At 28.9% G+C, this 17,081-nt stretch overlaps 5 protein-coding genes across 5 annotated transcripts; 3 read left to right on the top strand and 2 right to left on the bottom strand.

Annotated features, from left to right (window-relative positions):
* Nucleotides 1-77: 77 nt before the first annotated feature.
* Nucleotides 78-5,292, bottom strand: BX663DRAFT_517550 (uncharacterized protein). The gene is made up of 33 exons (XM_051528739.1): nucleotides 5,249-5,292; nucleotides 5,054-5,185; nucleotides 4,896-4,973; nucleotides 4,707-4,811; nucleotides 4,573-4,634; nucleotides 4,417-4,512; nucleotides 4,301-4,355; nucleotides 4,179-4,219; nucleotides 3,939-4,109; nucleotides 3,844-3,865; nucleotides 3,673-3,758; nucleotides 3,499-3,607; nucleotides 3,379-3,433; nucleotides 3,272-3,316; nucleotides 3,013-3,200; nucleotides 2,902-2,957; nucleotides 2,780-2,812; nucleotides 2,600-2,697; nucleotides 2,331-2,518; nucleotides 2,183-2,271; nucleotides 1,966-2,099; nucleotides 1,846-1,911; nucleotides 1,747-1,787; nucleotides 1,525-1,688; nucleotides 1,359-1,469; nucleotides 1,128-1,298; nucleotides 1,017-1,068; nucleotides 903-938; nucleotides 829-848; nucleotides 614-766; nucleotides 491-564; nucleotides 345-438; nucleotides 78-236 (listed from the first exon to the last, which is right to left on the bottom strand). Exons 1-33 carry the CDS (start codon nucleotides 5,268-5,270, stop codon nucleotides 201-203), a joined length of 2,883 nt encoding a protein of 960 aa, XP_051380416.1. The 5' UTR covers nucleotides 5,271-5,292; the 3' UTR covers nucleotides 78-200.
* Nucleotides 5,293-5,469: 177 nt separating this feature from the next.
* On the top strand, nucleotides 5,470-6,044 carry BX663DRAFT_517533 (50S ribosomal protein L11). The gene has a single exon (XM_051528738.1). It carries the CDS (start codon nucleotides 5,522-5,524, stop codon nucleotides 5,963-5,965), a length of 444 nt encoding a protein of 147 aa, XP_051380415.1. The 5' UTR covers nucleotides 5,470-5,521; the 3' UTR covers nucleotides 5,966-6,044.
* A 272-nt stretch (nucleotides 6,045-6,316) lies between these two features.
* Nucleotides 6,317-8,265, top strand: BX663DRAFT_517528 (phosphatase 2C-like domain-containing protein). Its single transcript, XM_051528737.1, has 7 exons — nucleotides 6,317-6,470; nucleotides 6,553-6,733; nucleotides 6,790-6,816; nucleotides 6,958-7,600; nucleotides 7,677-7,733; nucleotides 7,801-7,890; nucleotides 7,953-8,265. Exons 1-7 carry the CDS (start codon nucleotides 6,368-6,370, stop codon nucleotides 8,055-8,057), a joined length of 1,206 nt encoding a protein of 401 aa, XP_051380414.1. The 5' UTR covers nucleotides 6,317-6,367; the 3' UTR covers nucleotides 8,058-8,265.
* Nucleotides 8,266-9,277: 1,012 nt separating this feature from the next.
* BX663DRAFT_532344 (uncharacterized protein) lies at nucleotides 9,278-11,770 on the top strand (the record flags this gene model as incomplete). Its single annotated transcript, XM_051530453.1, has 3 exons — nucleotides 9,278-9,340; nucleotides 9,904-9,907; nucleotides 10,719-11,770. 3 exons carry the CDS (start codon nucleotides 9,278-9,280, stop codon nucleotides 11,768-11,770), a joined length of 1,119 nt encoding a protein of 372 aa, XP_051380413.1.
* Nucleotides 11,771-13,337: 1,567 nt separating this feature from the next.
* On the bottom strand, nucleotides 13,338-16,203 carry BX663DRAFT_458579 (NUC169 domain-containing protein). The gene is made up of 4 exons (XM_051523905.1): nucleotides 15,689-16,203; nucleotides 14,129-15,620; nucleotides 13,877-14,064; nucleotides 13,338-13,815 (listed from the first exon to the last, which is right to left on the bottom strand). The coding sequence occupies exons 1-4, from the start codon at nucleotides 16,147-16,149 to the stop codon at nucleotides 13,554-13,556; spliced, it is 2,403 nt and encodes an 800-aa protein (XP_051380412.1). The 5' UTR covers nucleotides 16,150-16,203; the 3' UTR covers nucleotides 13,338-13,553.
* Nucleotides 16,204-17,081: the final 878 nt, after the last annotated feature.

The following is a 17,081-nucleotide window of genomic DNA, read 5'->3' as shown; positions in this document are numbered from 1 at the left end:
AAAACTTAATAATCGAAATTTAATGCTTGAAATAAAATAAAACCTGTCCAATCATAATAAAATTCCAATGTATGCCTCTTTGATTAATAATTTTATTTATATCACTTTTTTTGTTGCTGTATGCTATTATGAAAGTTAATTCTACATAATATTAAAATAGCTAGTATAAAGGGTAGTGTAAGTACATTCTTCAATCTTAGTTAATCGATTTGAAATAATTGACATGCATCTTTCATCTTGAAACAATTTATACAAAAAAAGGAAAGAAAAAAAGAGTAAGCAAGTAATTTTGTTTTATAAGGGGGAATTTTTTTTTCTATTTCTTTTGAAAGATGTTTACATACTTGTATAGAAAGCTGTTCTCTTTTATCTTTATCTTTTAAATTGTTTAACAATTCGAATGCAATTTGACACCAACATTTTCCTAATGGATCCGATCTAAAATAGAATAAGTTTTTTCTTTTTCGTTTAAAGTAATTATTGTCTTTACTTCAAGTAGCAAGTCATTCCTTCATTCCAGGCAATAGCAATTAAATAATAAAGCTCATGTTGAGGAAATCCTGCCTAGATTTTTATTAAATTTTATAATACTGCTTATTTATTTTTATTTTACCTTTTTATACATTTGATGATCTATGACAGTCTTTAAACTTTCATACAAGTCATTCAATTCATTTCTTTTTACTGTTACAGATATAAATAAGCATGTCCATTTTGCATAATCTTCAATATTTGCTTGAAGGATTAAAGGTGAAGAATGTAAAATCTAATATGATTAAACTAGATAAACGGGAATCATGGTCTTCTTGATATCATCATAAATCTTACCTTCAATACAAGAAATGCATCTTATATAGATAAAGTTAAATCCTGAAAATAACATTATATGTATATGTAGATACCATCTAAAGGACATTCAGTATCCAATAATATGATCCCTATGCGTACAGTGTAAAAAAAAAAAAAAAAAAAAAAAAAAAAAAAAAAAAAATATCTAACGTTATTATCATTATTACCCGCCATTCGTTCCAATATTGAAAAAGAAGACTCAGTCATAGATTCGAGAGACTAAATTATAATACTCTATATTAATATATAAAGTAGAAAATAGGAAATATAAAATATACCTTAAACATGTTAATGGCTTCATGAAATTGATGTTGTTTAACATAGATTTCCGTTTCAAATAAGCTTGCAAGTATAGAAATAGCATCCATTTCACCGACCTTGTCGGAACTTCTCAAGTATTTAAGTGTATTTAAAATTTCTTTTTCATCCAATTTATAAAACTCTGTATCCTTTTATATAAAATGGTATGTATACATGTGTATACAGAAGAGGAATGTAATCATTCTTACCTTTACATCATGTTTGCATATTAATAAAAATGCACAAGTAAAAAGAAAAGTACGAGCACGCTTTTGTTCTACTGTAAAACCCTTTGTTAAGATATCAAAGAAAGGGAAAAGCTAAAGAGAATAAGGATTAGACTTGGAAGATACCAATAATGAATTTTTTTTTTACTTTATTCACGATATTGAATAATAATGTTCCTTCTTCATGTCTTCCAGCACTAAAACAAAAGAGCCCTAAATTCCAAGAAGTTTGTAACATCCATTCGATATCATTTATCAATTTAACTTCATTATTCATTTCATCTAAATTCATTGTAACAAGCAATTGACAAACTAGAATATCAAGAGTAAATAATAAATAGATAGGATGAAAAAAAGTAAAGTAAAATACCATTATTCATATAGGAAGATATGGGGTTAAAATTTAATTTTCTAAAGAAAAAAAAAAAGATAGTTAAAACAACAAGTGTCATCCATAAATACACCCTACCCAGTTCTTGACTTTCCATCCTTTTTGACTGATTCATATACATTTGTCTTTATATGAATAATACATCTATTCTATAGCGTGAATATTATAAGAATATACATTTTTTTTTGTTAAATTTACTTTAATGCAAAGACAAGTAAATGAATAAATAATAATAATATTTGATTTTCATTCTTATTATCCTTTTCTATCATACTGAAATATTCAAATAGATAATTCAAGATAACCTTAACAACAGAGCCTTCCTTAGCATACTAGATATTTACAGTTATGTAACTTGGAAAAAGAAAAAAAAAAGACAAACAAAACAAGACAAAATATTAATATTATAACTTACTTGATAGCAGTATTCAAATATGTCTTCAAAGTAATCTAATTTAAATTCTGTAGATTGAATTAAATTCTTCAGAATTGGAATAATTAAAGCTTTGTTTTGTTAAAAAATGAGTACCATTTAGCTAATTTATATGTATTTATTGACTTACTTTCTTTTCTCTTTGATACTTCTTTTGTTTGTAATAAACTATATTTAATAAACAAAATAGAATTTTCTACTTGTATTGTGCTATTCATATCATCATCATCATCATCATTCATATAATAGATTGCCTTTCGTAAGCAATCGTAAGTAGAATTGATATCATTTAAATGAATATAACAGAATACAAGTTTTCTTTTTTTTTTTTTGGTAAGGTTACTTTTATCTTGTATAAAAATCTAAATCTCTTTTTTATTTATTTATTTTTTTTTTTACCTAGTTAAAATCATGGTATTATTTACGCCTTGAAAAGTAGATTCTGAGATACTTGAAGCATATCGATACCATGGTAAAGCAAGGTCATATAGTTTTTTCTATTTTTTTTTTTTTTTTTTTTTTTTTGAAAAAATGAATATAAATTGTATAAAATAAATGGATCAATCATATGTGCTGTACATGATAAAAGATATCTCCTGTTTTCCATAATATCTAATAGAGATAAAAACCGAGTAAAACGATCTGATTACATAGTATGTATATGCATATATATTTATATATATATATATGTGTGTGTATACCAATTGAATAGCAGATAAATCTACAAGTTGAATATCTTCTTTCACCAAATAGATATCTATCACATGAAATAATGACATAAAAAAAAATGTATGCCCTTTTAATTATCTTACCATCCATGGCATGTCTTAGAATATCTTTATTAAATTCAATTGAACGCGAATGGTTTTCTAAAACTAATTCAGAAAGAAGATAGATTTTGAATAAATAAAGCGTGCTACTATCTATAATTGAAGTCTGATTCGTTTCATTCTCTGTTCTATGAATTAAAATGTCCAAACTACTCATCAAGTTGGAGACACTAAAATAAAATAAAGAGGGAAAACAATGATTATTAGCAATTCTATATGACTTGTATTGTATTGTATTCACTTGATATATTGATGCTGATTTATTTTACGAATAATAGACGATAATCTATATATTACATAAGGAGTTAACAAGGTTAAATAATAGAGTCATAGAATACATCATAATACAAGGCTAAATCTTGATGATTCCCTATCTTGATATTTTCAACCATTTTGAAATACTCTACATGAATATGAATTTTTAAAAAAAACTTATTACTTGTAAGTTTAACTTTATTATACAATTACCTTTTTCGAATTTGTTCTTTAAAATATCATTAGAAGAAGATGAGGATAATGACTTTAAAAAGAGTTGAATCTTTGCCAAGTAATAAATGACAGTTGTCGTTTTATTTTCCTATATTAGAATATAATTAGTCTTTTTTTTCTCCTTTCCTTTCCTTTTCTTATATAATATTTTACACTATTTAATACTTTATCAAATGTATTAATCGATGAATAGATACGATTATCTGGTAAAATATCGTTATCCTTTTGACAGATACATACTATCATAGATGGATGTTAATGCACATCATCATTACAGTTGCCAGTGTACTCTTTCTTCCCTCCTCTCCTTTTTTTTTTGTTTACTTATAAGCTTCATGAAACGTTGCTATAAATTATATGTATATAATGAATGATTATTTTGTATATAAACATATAAATAGATATAATATGATACGAACAGAAAGATAATCTGGGAGCATAGTTTCCGTTCCTCCATTGGAAGAATTGAATATTTTATCAAAAGCACATATTATCCAATGTAGTATATCAGATGATCTTTTGTTATAGCTTGAATTATTTTTTACAAGAGCATATCCAATATCAAGAGTAATATAATAAAGATAAATAGTCTATGAATATGTATATATATATATATATGAATAAATTCTAGTACATAGTATGCGTGTATGTGTACATACTTCTCCTTGCCTATCTTTTGAAGATAGCATTGATAACATGTCTTTTTTTTTTTTTTTTTTTTTTAATAAAAAAAATTAATTATTAGCTTGTTCTTCCTATTACAACAATAGAATAATATTACTTGAAGACTTGTCAAAAAAAGACTTTGACTCGGACCAATTTTCATATCGAGATGACTAGAATAAGGGATAAATTAGTTTTCATCTCCTCTTCCAAGTTTAACTCTATTTTAGTTACATATTCTGATTGATACATATAACTTCTAAGTAGTGTTTTGATTTGAAAGGAGGCCAGACATTGAATATGTTCAGTTTGGTAGTAATCTTGATTAAACTAGAATATAAATATGTAAATACATAATTATACTTGATGTAAGATTTCAAATTCATTTACTCTCTTTATTTCACTCATAATAAGTGATAATTCTGTTCTACTATGATGACTATGATCACAATCTATATACATATATATATATCGGTTGGCTGTATATGATACTGATATACACTATAGGGTTCATATTTATATACCTAACCAAAGCTTAAATAAACTTGTTGTCAGTTGTAAATATTCCCATTTATATTCTGTCTTCCATAATGTATTCTTATGTAATATATGAAAACATATACTTTTTACTATATACATATATATATATATTTATATAAAGAGGTTTTCTAGTCAAATAAGTGTATATCATGTAGATGTCTAATATGCCTTACAGATAGCTAATATTTTCAATACTTGCTTATTATTCAAATCAAGTTTTATTTGAATTGTCTTGTTCCATAACTGAATAGCTATTATAGATTCAAGCATATTAGTTATATATGTAAGTAAGTATGTATGTATGTATGTAGTGTATAACAGGATATCTAACCACAATCAGTTAGCTTCTTGTCATCTTGTAACAACTTTAACTCTTTTGATCGATCCCAAACTCTTTTAATAAAAGATTCACTATCAAGTATAGAACTGATGTCCAATAAGGATACAAGTTCATTTAAGAGCACTACATACATATACATATAGCATCAGTATTATACATGTATACATGTTTAGTCTTTTATTTGACCTAATAATTCATTTGGTGTCATGTATGATATAAAGATAAAAAAAAAAAAAAAACGCTGCATAATTAAAATAATATGTATCTGGCATTTAAAATAGTTTGAACTATAAGCCACAGGTTTGCAAGGGGCTGCTCAATGTAGAGTAAAAGAGGAAACCCCAGGTCAATATCACTCTTAATTCCTAAAAACCCTCCTCCTTTTTTTTTTTTTTTTTTCTTTTGAAATTTTATTTATTTTTATTTATTTATTTAATTTTATTTATAATATAAGAAATAATGTCCAAGAAAACACAAGCAGCAGAAGTGATTGTCAAACTTTTAATAGGAGCAGGTAAAGCATCTCCAAGCCCTCCAGTGGGTCCAGCATTAGGTGCTCGTGGTGTTAAATCCATGGACTTTTGTAAACAGTTTAATGACAAGACAAAACATATTGCAACAGATACACCTTTACCTACCGTTATTACCATCAAGCCCGACCGTACTTTCACATTCGTCGTAAAGACACCACCTACTACTTATTTTTTAAAACGGGCTGCAGGTGTTAAGAAGGGAGCTCAAACACCAGGTTCTGAAGTGATTGGTAAAGTCAGTCTGAAGCATGTATACGAAATTGCTAAAATTAAACAACAAGATGATAATTTGAAGCATCTTTCTTTGGAGAGTATTTCAAGTAGTATTATTGGAGTTGCAAAAAGTGTTGGTATTCAGGTTGTACCTTAATCATTATTAAGAATGAAAGAAGAGAAATGAAAAGAAGAGAAAAAAGAAAAGAAAAAAAAAAAGGAAAACTGTATTATATAATGTATAGAAGCAAATAAACAGAAAACTTTCAAGTTATTCATATTTTCACATTTCATTTATTCATTTATTCGTTCATTCATTCGTTCGTTCGTTCATTCGTTCATTCATTCATTCATTCATTTATTTTAATTAAGTTGGCTTTTTCACACTTATTAAAAAAAAAAAAAAAAAAAAAAAAAAAAAAAAAAAAAAATCATATTTATTAAAATAATAATGCGGGGGTGGAGAGACAGAAAAAAAAAAACGGTATTCTTTTACAAGTTTTCTTTTTTTTTTTTTTTTCCTTTGTTTTTATTTCTTCATTAAAATTCAAATAGTATAATGAGATGGTTTAAGTCAACAAGTTGTAATACGATTAAAAGATACATTTCAGTTTCAAGTCATTTAAAATATAAAGATTATTATTTGACAAAAGGTTTAAAAGGTAATTAAATAGAATAACTTGATTATGTAATACCGTTTATATACAGATAGATAACTATTTATATATCTTTATTAATACTTAGATAGTTTACTTCGAATTAATTTAAATAAAACAAACCAATTAATGGGTGTATCTACTTCAAGAGGGACAAGAGCATCAAATGAAGATAAATATAGCGCAGTAACGCTAGAATTACCTGAGAGTAAAAGTTTACTGACCATGGATAAAGAAGCCAATCGTGCTTATTTTGGCATATTTGATGGGTATATATGTGTTTATCATTATCTTTTTCTTACTAATAAAGTTAAAATCCTATTAGACATGGTGGATCTGTTGTATCTGAATGGTAAATAGAGAGAGATAGAGATTATAAATGGGGATATACATAGATATTTATATCTATTTACATGATATTTAGCCCATAATATATACATGTATTATATACACACACACATATATATATATATATATCTGTATATTTATATAGGTTGGCTGAGCATTTACATGAACGAATAGAGAATATGAATTTAGATAACTTTCAACACACTCTAGCATTCTTACGAACTTATCAAGGCTACTTTAAACGATTTCCTATCCCACACGTAATTAAAGATTTAGTAGATCAAAGACAGGGTCGACCTATACCAGGAACGAATATGTATGATCTTAGTATCGAACAACGTTTGACAATGGCCTTTTTAGAAGCAGATGCATGTGTTTTGAAACAATTAAAAGGTGAATTGGATGACTCCCATGAAGCGAATGAAGGTTCGACAGGGAGTGTAGCTATTATTGAACCCTTAGATAAATGCCCATTTTGGGAAAGTGATGAATATGATATTATAGTGGGTCATGTTGGTGATACACGTATTTTATTATGTGATTCACATACAGGTGAATACATTTCATTAACTACAGGTGATCATCATCCAGGGAATCCAGTTGAGACAGATCGATTAAGAAAATATGCTGGTTTTGTGACAACAGATTCATGGGGGGATGAACGTATCATGGGCATGTTGGCCACAAGTCGTGCCTTTGGTGATGCTAAATTGAAACGTTATGGCGTATCTGCTGAGCCTGATATTGTTCGATATCGTATAAGAAAATCAAATTCTGCAGCATTTATTGTAAATAATGATGAAAAAAAAAAGAAAAGAAAAAAAAAAGGGGGGAGTAGGATGCATATTAATATATCTAGTGTAGGTACTTGTAACAGATGGTATTACTTCAGTCATGTCGGACCAAGAAATCGTCGATTTGGTATGTTTCCCCTCTTTCTTACTTTTTGTAAAGAAACTAACAATGCCTACTTATTATCATTGTATAGGTTAAACAATACAAGGAACCTTCTTTGTCAGCTAAAAAGTTAGTGGATGCAGCAGATCAATTACAAAGTGATGATAATGCAACTGCAATGGTAAACAAAAAAAATTCTCTATTTATGTATGTAGAATCTATATATTGATTTGCTTCTAATAGGTCATACGATTAAAAGATTGGGGTAAAAGAATGAAAGATTATACAAAAGATCTTCGAGCTTATCGATTAGAAAATACGTCAATGAGTAATAGACAAAGCTGGTAACAAAAAGTACCAAGAAGATATCCTTATTTTTATTTTTCGATGACCCAAAAAAACGAGTATAGTTATATACTCTACAAAAGATTATATTGAGACCTTTTTTATTTCTTTTCTTTATTAGAAGAAAAGAAGGAGAGAAGGAAAGAGAATACTCTTATTCTATTTTAATATGTAACATAGTAATAAATATATTTATTTTTACACATTTAAATGAATAGTTTTGTATCTTTAATATATTTTCGGATAAGGTTAAAAGCACAGTATGCTAGCATTGAAGGGTATTCATCTAATCTATTTGTCTCTAGTATTGAATATAATATCTACACATATTAAAGATCAATGTTTCATGTCAGCGACTAAATGCAAAGGTTGTGAGCAAAATGAATATTTTTTTTTTTTTTCAAAATTTTGTAAAAAATGTGAAAAAGGTTGAATTTCCTTTAACTATTCAAGATATTAGACAAACTATTATGGTTATATTATTCATTTATTTATTAAATTAGTTGGTTTTAAAAGAGCGAAAATGAGAGAATTAGAAACAAGCGTATTGAAACAGCAAAAGCGAAAGAGCCAATATATATATATAAAATAGTAGTCATAGTACTGAAGAACAAAGTTGCACTAGATGTCACGAGAATGAACATGATAGCTTCAAGTCCTCTTTATGCCCTAACCATAAGTTAACAATAACAACAACAAAATGAAGAATTAAAAAAAAATTGCTTAGAGATCATGTAATAGTACCAAGGTATACAGCGTGCTAAGCAAGAAATGGTGAATATTTTTAGTAAATGGAAGGGGAAAAATAGAACCCTCAAAGAAGAAAGAGAAGGATGATGTAAAGAATAAAAGGCCCAGGAAGTTTCAGACGATATAAAAGAGACAAGGTAAAATAAATACAGGCATTTTGTAAGTGATAATGGACGACAAAGAAGTGTAAATTAGACTCTTATCAAGATAAGATGAACATTTTAGTTTTAACATGTGGGAATCAAATGTTCAATGAAAATACTGTCAAATTTAAAGGCGCTTAAACAAGAGTCATCAACGTAGGATGGAAAAAAAATTGTTAAATAGACAAAATTAGGGTGATTTGATTGTATCTTTTGTGGATGACTTTAGAACTTCCAAAGCAATAAATTATTACTGCTCTGTTAACGCCAATTTAACACATTTGCTTTTATATAAAATAGACTTGTCATCTATACATTGAAAGAAATTTCATGCCTTCAATAATAGGTTTTTTTCATGGCGTCTTAGCTTGCAAAAAATTGTGGGATTCTGTGGTAAGGTTAATGGGATATTAACTGGCCCAGATTGCTCCTCTGCAATCTCTTGTTAGAAACAATAATATTGCCATCTCAAACACGGTTTTTTTTTATTGACGAAAAATTAAGATTTTTTACAGGCAAACTTGTCTAAAAATTAGTTTTATTTCGATTAAATCGATTTTTGTTTCTTCTCAAATGTGTATTAATTGATCAAAAAAAAATGCGATTAGTCTCAATTTTATCAGAAAATACTGTAGAATAAAGTTACCAATAACTCAGACTGAAGGTAGTAGTGATTGATGCTAGCGTCTCGGATAAGAATCTGGTGGTATTTCAAGTCCATGCCTCTATCATCCTAACGAAAGCTCACTCGGTCTTATGCTATTGTCTGTTTAAATATGCACTACTGATTGCAAATATCCACTACTGTGGCTAATGCTTTATCTCCTCTATTCAATCACCTTCCTAATTAACATAGAAAGCTACTTTTTTTTTCACAAAACAGCTCCCTTACTCCTACATGGATTATTCGCTGGCTAACAATATATAGTATATTTTTTAAACTTGATTACCTTCAGCTTGGTAAACTTCCCACCTGACATCCAGCATTCTCTTGATACTGACTCAATCAACTGGTTATGCAGTAACTAATCTAGTCTTTGAACATGCTGTTCTTTGTTTCTTTTTCTTTTTGACTATCAAAACGTTTATTCTTTTTCTTCTTTTTGATCTGAGCCGGACAATACACAATTACTTTATTATGTGCTCAAATGAGTTTTAAAATATTTTGTACAGAAATTATAATCTATAAAAAAAAAAAAAAAAAAAAAAAAAAAAAAAAAAAAAAAAAACTCAGCAGCCGCAAATCAAAATCAAGGAACAACAATAATTTGACAAGTTCAATTCTTTACAAAGTCTATTTAACATACATCTTTTTTTTTTCTAAATGATAATGTATTCTATCTTTTCTTTTTAAAGTTAAATTTGTTCTATTTTATATAGGAGAATATTTTGTATTTTATACTTGTACAAGTAACGATTACTTTTCTTTGTTGTTCTTTTTTTTTTTTTTCTTTTACTAAAAAAAAATTAATCTTGTAAGCGTAAAAAAAATTTCTTTCGGAATGTAAAAATTTAGTAATGATGCGCAAACAAAAAATCATTTATATAAAAATAAACTCCTAATTACACTTTTATTTTATTTTATTTTCATTTACTTGTTTTCCTCCCCGCCCCTCCCCTTTTATATATATATATTCATAGAACATATTTGTATATAAATAAATAAATAACTTTTATATACACATATACATTTTTATATAATATATATATATATATTTTACTCATTTAGCTACTTTATATTAATAAATATATACAAATAACATGATGACAGAAGAATCAACATTATTTGAAGATGAAACATTTTTAAATGGTGGTCCATCTTTAGAAGATGAACTTCTCGGAAAAGGTTATTTGAACGAAATACCTTTAGGGTCTTCTTTAGCAGCTGAACTTCAATCAGCCACACATGAAGAAATAGTAGTAGATAATAATGATAATACAACTAATATGTTAACTCATTCAACAGAGATACCATCATCTAAATTAGCATCTGTGGCAATGGATAGACGTCCCTTATCTTGTGAAGTAACAAGTCCTCTATTATCGCCACTTCAATGGTCTGCTTCTACTGGTATTCGTAGTAGAAGATCTTCTTTCTCTTCTTCATGGTCTTCTATTAATGACCCTGAGGAAGAGGATCCATTTGAAGTATTAAAACGACAACTTGAAGACTTGAATACAGCAGTATGGGAAACAAAGACGCTGCACAAGCGATTGTTAAAGACTTTAACCGCTGATGAAACACTTCAAGACCTCGTGACTTTTGCTCCACCACTTGAATATGTAATTCAATCAGTGATTAATCTTGTTGAACGTAAATCGCGCGACCGTGAAAGACAAACGAGTTATTTACGAAGCTTAGATAGCACTTTACGAAAGGAAACGACTTGGATGTCAGTAGATGCGTTAAAAGACATGGAGACTCTGTTAGCTTCTATTAAACTTACTTTAAATGATTCTAATTATTCTTATCAAAATCCTTTACCTTCATTAAGAAGTCTAACAATCGAGACAAATGCAGCTACTGAATCACTTGAGGAATTAAAAGAAATCATGTATGTTAACAAACGACAAGTACAAGAATTAAATTCTCGACTTCGATCTATTGCGAAAACAGTTCATGAAGTTAGAAAGGACATGCGAAGGATAAATAAATTTATAGAAGAAAAAGATGATGAAGATCCTGTTGTATTAGAAAAGGGTGAAGTAGCAGAAAGAGTTAAAGAAATTATGTGGGGCTTAGATGATTTGGATTTAGAATCAACAAAGAAGCTTAAACAAATGCAACTCTTTTGGGAAACTGCTCAAATTAAATGCCCTTAAAAAAAAATTTTTGTTTGGTATTCTTATTATTACTCTTATTTGATATCCCTATTCTATTCTATTCTATGCTATTTTATTCTATTCTTTTCCTTTCTTTTCTATTCTATTTTTCCATATCCCTTCTCCCTCTCTCCCACTACTCTTCCTGAATAAATGATATTGCTATTGTAAATTAATCATTTTAATTTCCTTAGGAACCATCCAATTAAATTATTATCTGAGATTCAATACTATGATAGCAAAAAAATAAAAAAAAAAAAGTTACTGCAGCTTTAATTTGTAGATAACCTTTACGGATGTCTGTGCAGTATGCAGTAATGTATCTCTGTTTAAAGTCAAAGCAAATGTTTAAACTTTAATTTTTTTTCTTCTTCTCTTTATAAAACATGGACTTATATTCATCTCTCTCTCTCTCTCTTCAAGTAATAGAGCTCTTTTTTGTTATTATTATCCCAATAAAAAATAGTAGAATAAGAAACAAGTATCTTTCATCTTAATAGATGTTGAGCGGGGGGGGGGAAGGAGAAGGTAGTGGATACTAGAAAGAAATTCCTAATCATGTTTGAAACGATGTATATTCAAAAGGTAAAGATGTAATAAATCCTTGAGTGAGAGGCAAATTAGAGACAGTGTAAAAACGACTAGCAGATGAAGGTGAATATCCCCTTGACCTTATAAGAAGTATAGTAAGATTCAAAGATGCTTTGCTATCTTGGTTCTTCTTTCAATATTGTACTCTGTTAATTTTTTTCCTAATTCCATTTAAAAGAATATTAGGCGATGAGGATAAGACTTTACTAATAAATTGTCAAATAATAATACCTAAACTATCAATATCTTATTTATTTATTTATTTATTTTTTTTGTGTAGATAACCGTGATGTGCCTCTGGAGCAATATAACGTAGACGACCCAAGATTGCCTTTGTTACGGCAATGACTGAAGAGAATGCGTGTGTAAGATTATAGCAAATCGATAATCAACCAAGAAATGGTCTGAGTCTGTGTACGGAATATTCTCTGGGCGAATGTCACAATGACGGATGTCTTTATCTTGTATAACTCAGTTAAATAAGTGGCTATTCGTAATTAGAGTTCCTGTTATTATTACTATTTTGAAGCAAGAGGTAGTTGCTACGTATGGTCTTCAAGATGAACCATCATGACTATATATTTCATGATCATCATTAAATCACCAGTACTTTCACATACTGTTAGACCCCAAAATAATAAATGCAAAAAATATATATATATATAAATATATACATGTATACATATTTTTAACTGAACAGCTATCTACTAAATTAAAGTTGAATAATAGTTTGGTCAACGTCTTGTATATAATCATTTCATATTTTATCATTTACAATCTTTATGACCATGTTAGTCAGTTGAGAGTCATACACAGTCTTCAAAAGAGAAAGCTTTTAGGATCATTATTAAGACACTGTATATTCTTAATATAAGAGCTTTAAATGGCTTTCATTCCTTAAATCCCCATGCATTTTTGATGATTTTAATATTTATTTATATAAAGATACAACGAACAAATACAATGTTTATAAACTGTTCATTTTAGTCAACAATATAGATATTTATAAAACCTCAAGTCTAGGTTCCTGAAAAATATTTTGTAGAAATATAATATAGATGCATTTTATATATATCACAAAAGAGTAAAGGGAGGGAGGAAAAAAAAAAAAGAGAGAAAGAGAGAAATGATACAAGTTTTTTTTTTTCTTGTAATATCATTAATTATATATATATAACAAACAATAAAGAATTTATGTCCAAAGTCTAAATGTACCATCGGCACCTGTAGAGAAGATCCAGGGCTGAGTAGGATGGAATTCAATATTTAAAACACCAAGTCCATCTTTAACATCATGACCTCGTAAAATCTTGACTGGTACAATTAAAGGATTTTGTAATAAATCATTATAGACCATACCATAAAAGATTTGAATAGTACCGTCATCAGATGAAGAAGCAAAGAGTGGGTATCGCTTATGGAAAGAGACCTGACGAACAGCCTTTGTATGATATCTGTTTAAAAATAGGATTAGCTATCTAATAAGAGCTCTTTTTTTTTCTTTGCCTTTCTTACCTAAGTGACTTGTAAGGTCTAGAACTTAAATCTAAATCAAACCAACAGACCTTCTTATCATATGAGCCAATAATTACATTATCACCACCAGGATGAATATCAATACTGGAAACCCATTTCACACTTGTTTGTAATGTTTTAATTAATTGTTGTTGCATCAAATCATATATACGAACGTAAATTTGTGTCTATCAAGAAAATAATCAGATTTGTACGTCTTTTTTTTTTTTAAAAAAAAATGTTTATACTTACAGCAACAAAGAAGATGGGTTTAATAGGATGGAAAGCAACCTTTTGGACAAGACCCTTGAGACGTCTAAAAGGGGATTGTGTTTGATGTTTCGTAACTTGATGAATAAGAACAGCAAGATTCTTTGCGTCAGGGGATACTGTAGCAACATAATCACCTTTACGATGCCATGTAATTTGCTTAACAACTTGTGTATGTTGAATTCGTACCTTGTAGCCATATTTTTCTTCATCTGCTTCACTAGGCTTAATCCAACTAACAGTTTGTTTAGCATCACTTTCATCTGTAGATGTAGCAAAGCCTGATTTTGTAAATTGATCAGTGGTCAAGGCCTGTTCTGCAGAGCAGAGTTTAGGGGGAGAAATCAAATGCACTTCACCATGACCAACTGAGATACCAAAGAGCCAGACATCAGGATTAGGACACCATGAAATTGCATGGATAACTGCATCGAATTTCCACATCATAAGGCAACGACCTGTTAATACTTCCCAAAGTCGACAGGTATTGTCATCAGAACCTGAGAGAGCATACAAACCGTTGGGATGAATAGAAAGTGCACGAATACGAGCAGTATGACCTTCATAAGAAATAGATTGATGTGTAGGGAAAGGACGGAGATCCTTAGGGCTTGGAAGTTTAGGAATAAGAGATTCAGGATCAATATTTAATCTGTTCTTACGGACACGAGGAGCTAAATAAAGATCAAGACAACGTTGGAATCTTTCTTGAATAAATTTATCATAAGCAGGGACGTGACGTAAAGTATTATATTTCTTTGGAAGATAATTTTTAGGTCTATCTTCTTCATCCATTTCATTCCATTCTTTAATTTCATTCTCATCTGGAAGATATTCAGCAGGAGGATTATAACTTTCATCATGTTCAGGTAATTTCATTTTTGGTGCAGCAACATGCATAATGTGATCTTCGCGTGGAGTATCATCGTCACCCCAAAGATTATAAAATCTAGGTTTTTCGTCCTTAGGCTTACGAGGAATAATACGGCCTTGACGAATGGCACGTACAATCTTCATAATCTTTCTAGCTTCCCATTTAGAAGGAACAAATCTACGCTTAGGTTCAGGGCGAGCAGAGAGTGGCATAGTTTCGGTCTTTGAAGTGAACCATTCCACAGTAGGTTCGTAAGGATCGTATGTAGAGTCGGGAATAATACCTCTTTGAAGTCGTTGAATAATATCCAATTCTTCATCATTCAAAACAATATCCTTTCCTTCCTTATCACTTTTAACTGTCTTCCATGAATCAGGATCTTCCATAGTAGCCAAGAACTTATCAAGTTCATCAGCCGTTGCAGGTTTTAAGATCTTTTTACCATCAATATCATAACCAATATGAGGTAAATCTTTATACCATTCTAAAGGTACATTACCAATTGTGTTTTCAGTTTCTTCTGTTGAACTATCACTTTCGTAATTTGCTTCAATTTCAGGCAATTTTTCTTTATCATAATGTTGACGATATGGTGCTGGGCTATTATAAATATTCTGTCAGTTTTAAACATGACAAAAAAAAATAAAACAAAATAAATCACAGCCTACATTTTGAAATCATCGCTTTCTTCCTCTGCTTCATCTTCTAATTTTTCTTTTTCAAGCTCACGTTCAAGCTCTTCATCCAAATCTTCTTCTACTAATTCATCATCATCATCATCCATATCTTCGTCTTCAATTTCTTCAACATCTTCAGCCTCACTATCTTCATCCTCTAATTCTTCGCTATCAGCTTGGAAATCCTCATCGTCTTCCTCATCATCGCTAAGACTGATTTCAGGAAAAGCTTCAGTTTCTTCATCCTCATCGTTTTCCTCATTATTATCTTCTTCTTCATCAGAAGAGCCCATGTCGATGTTGACATTTCCAAATTCTTCACTATCGCTCTCCTCTACTTCTTTTTCAACAGCTTTACGCTTTAAAGATTTTGCTATGGGCTTAGGTTGTTCCTTTACTGTATCATTTCTATCTTTTTTTGAAGTTACTAAAGTCTTTTTCTTTGGTGCCATTTTGTTATTTTTGAGGATTTTTTTCTTAAAAAAAAAAAAAGAAAAAGAATCTACAATTATATAAGCGTATATTAAAAAAAAAAAAAAAAAGTTACATGACTTGGTCAAAAAAATGTGTGGCTTCCCAAAAAAAAAGTAAATTCAGTCATGTAAAAATGTGACTGTTTCTCAATTCATGTTGGTAGACTTTCCTAGATTTATTTGGTAGAAGCAACTCAACATAATGCTTTTGATAAGACAGATAGAGTTTTATACATGGCATTTACTAATAGGAAAGTCATTGATGAAAGCAAATATGATGCATTTAGTAATAAATAAACTTATCACTTCTTTGTAAGTAGTTGACAGTTAAATTGTACTAATAAATATGACATGTATGTTTATAATAATACCATTCCTATTTATATACTTTCTAGTAATTAGATATAATAATTGTTTTATTACACTTGTTGAAGGCCTTCATACAATATATCATTATGAACTCTGAGAGCCTTATTTATTATTCCAATATTTTGTTTGAGTGAAAGTTTGAAGTAGTATTATTACAATCAAAGAAGACTACTTTAAACATGGAGTAAAAATATCCTATTTTACCTTACAATATAAGACACACTTTATCTTGATCTATATAATAACATTCTAATGGCTTTATCATCCTCTTCTATTGCGCAATGAATCTATAAGCTTGTAACATGGAGTGATGTACTAACCAAGCTTAGTTATATAAAGATAAAAGATAGATGTCTTTTTAGAAAAAAAAAAGAGTAAATAACGTAGCTATTCCAACAAACTCAATTGCCAAAGTATAAAGTGAAGTTGTGTATTTGAGATGTATTTAAACTAATAAACTCATTAGTTTCGATCAATCTGTTTTTTTTTTGTAAATATTAGAGTACAATTTATTCTGAAAAGATATCATAATAAATAAGCTT

Source organism: Cokeromyces recurvatus (genome assembly GCF_025118155.1).
Source record: "Cokeromyces recurvatus strain NRRL 2243 chromosome Unknown BX663scaffold_23, whole genome shotgun sequence".
NCBI lineage: Eukaryota > Fungi > Mucoromycota > Mucoromycetes > Mucorales > Mucoraceae > Cokeromyces > Cokeromyces recurvatus.
The sequence above is the reverse complement of the archived record's forward strand: the minus strand, read 5'-3'. Positions and strand labels throughout refer to the sequence as shown.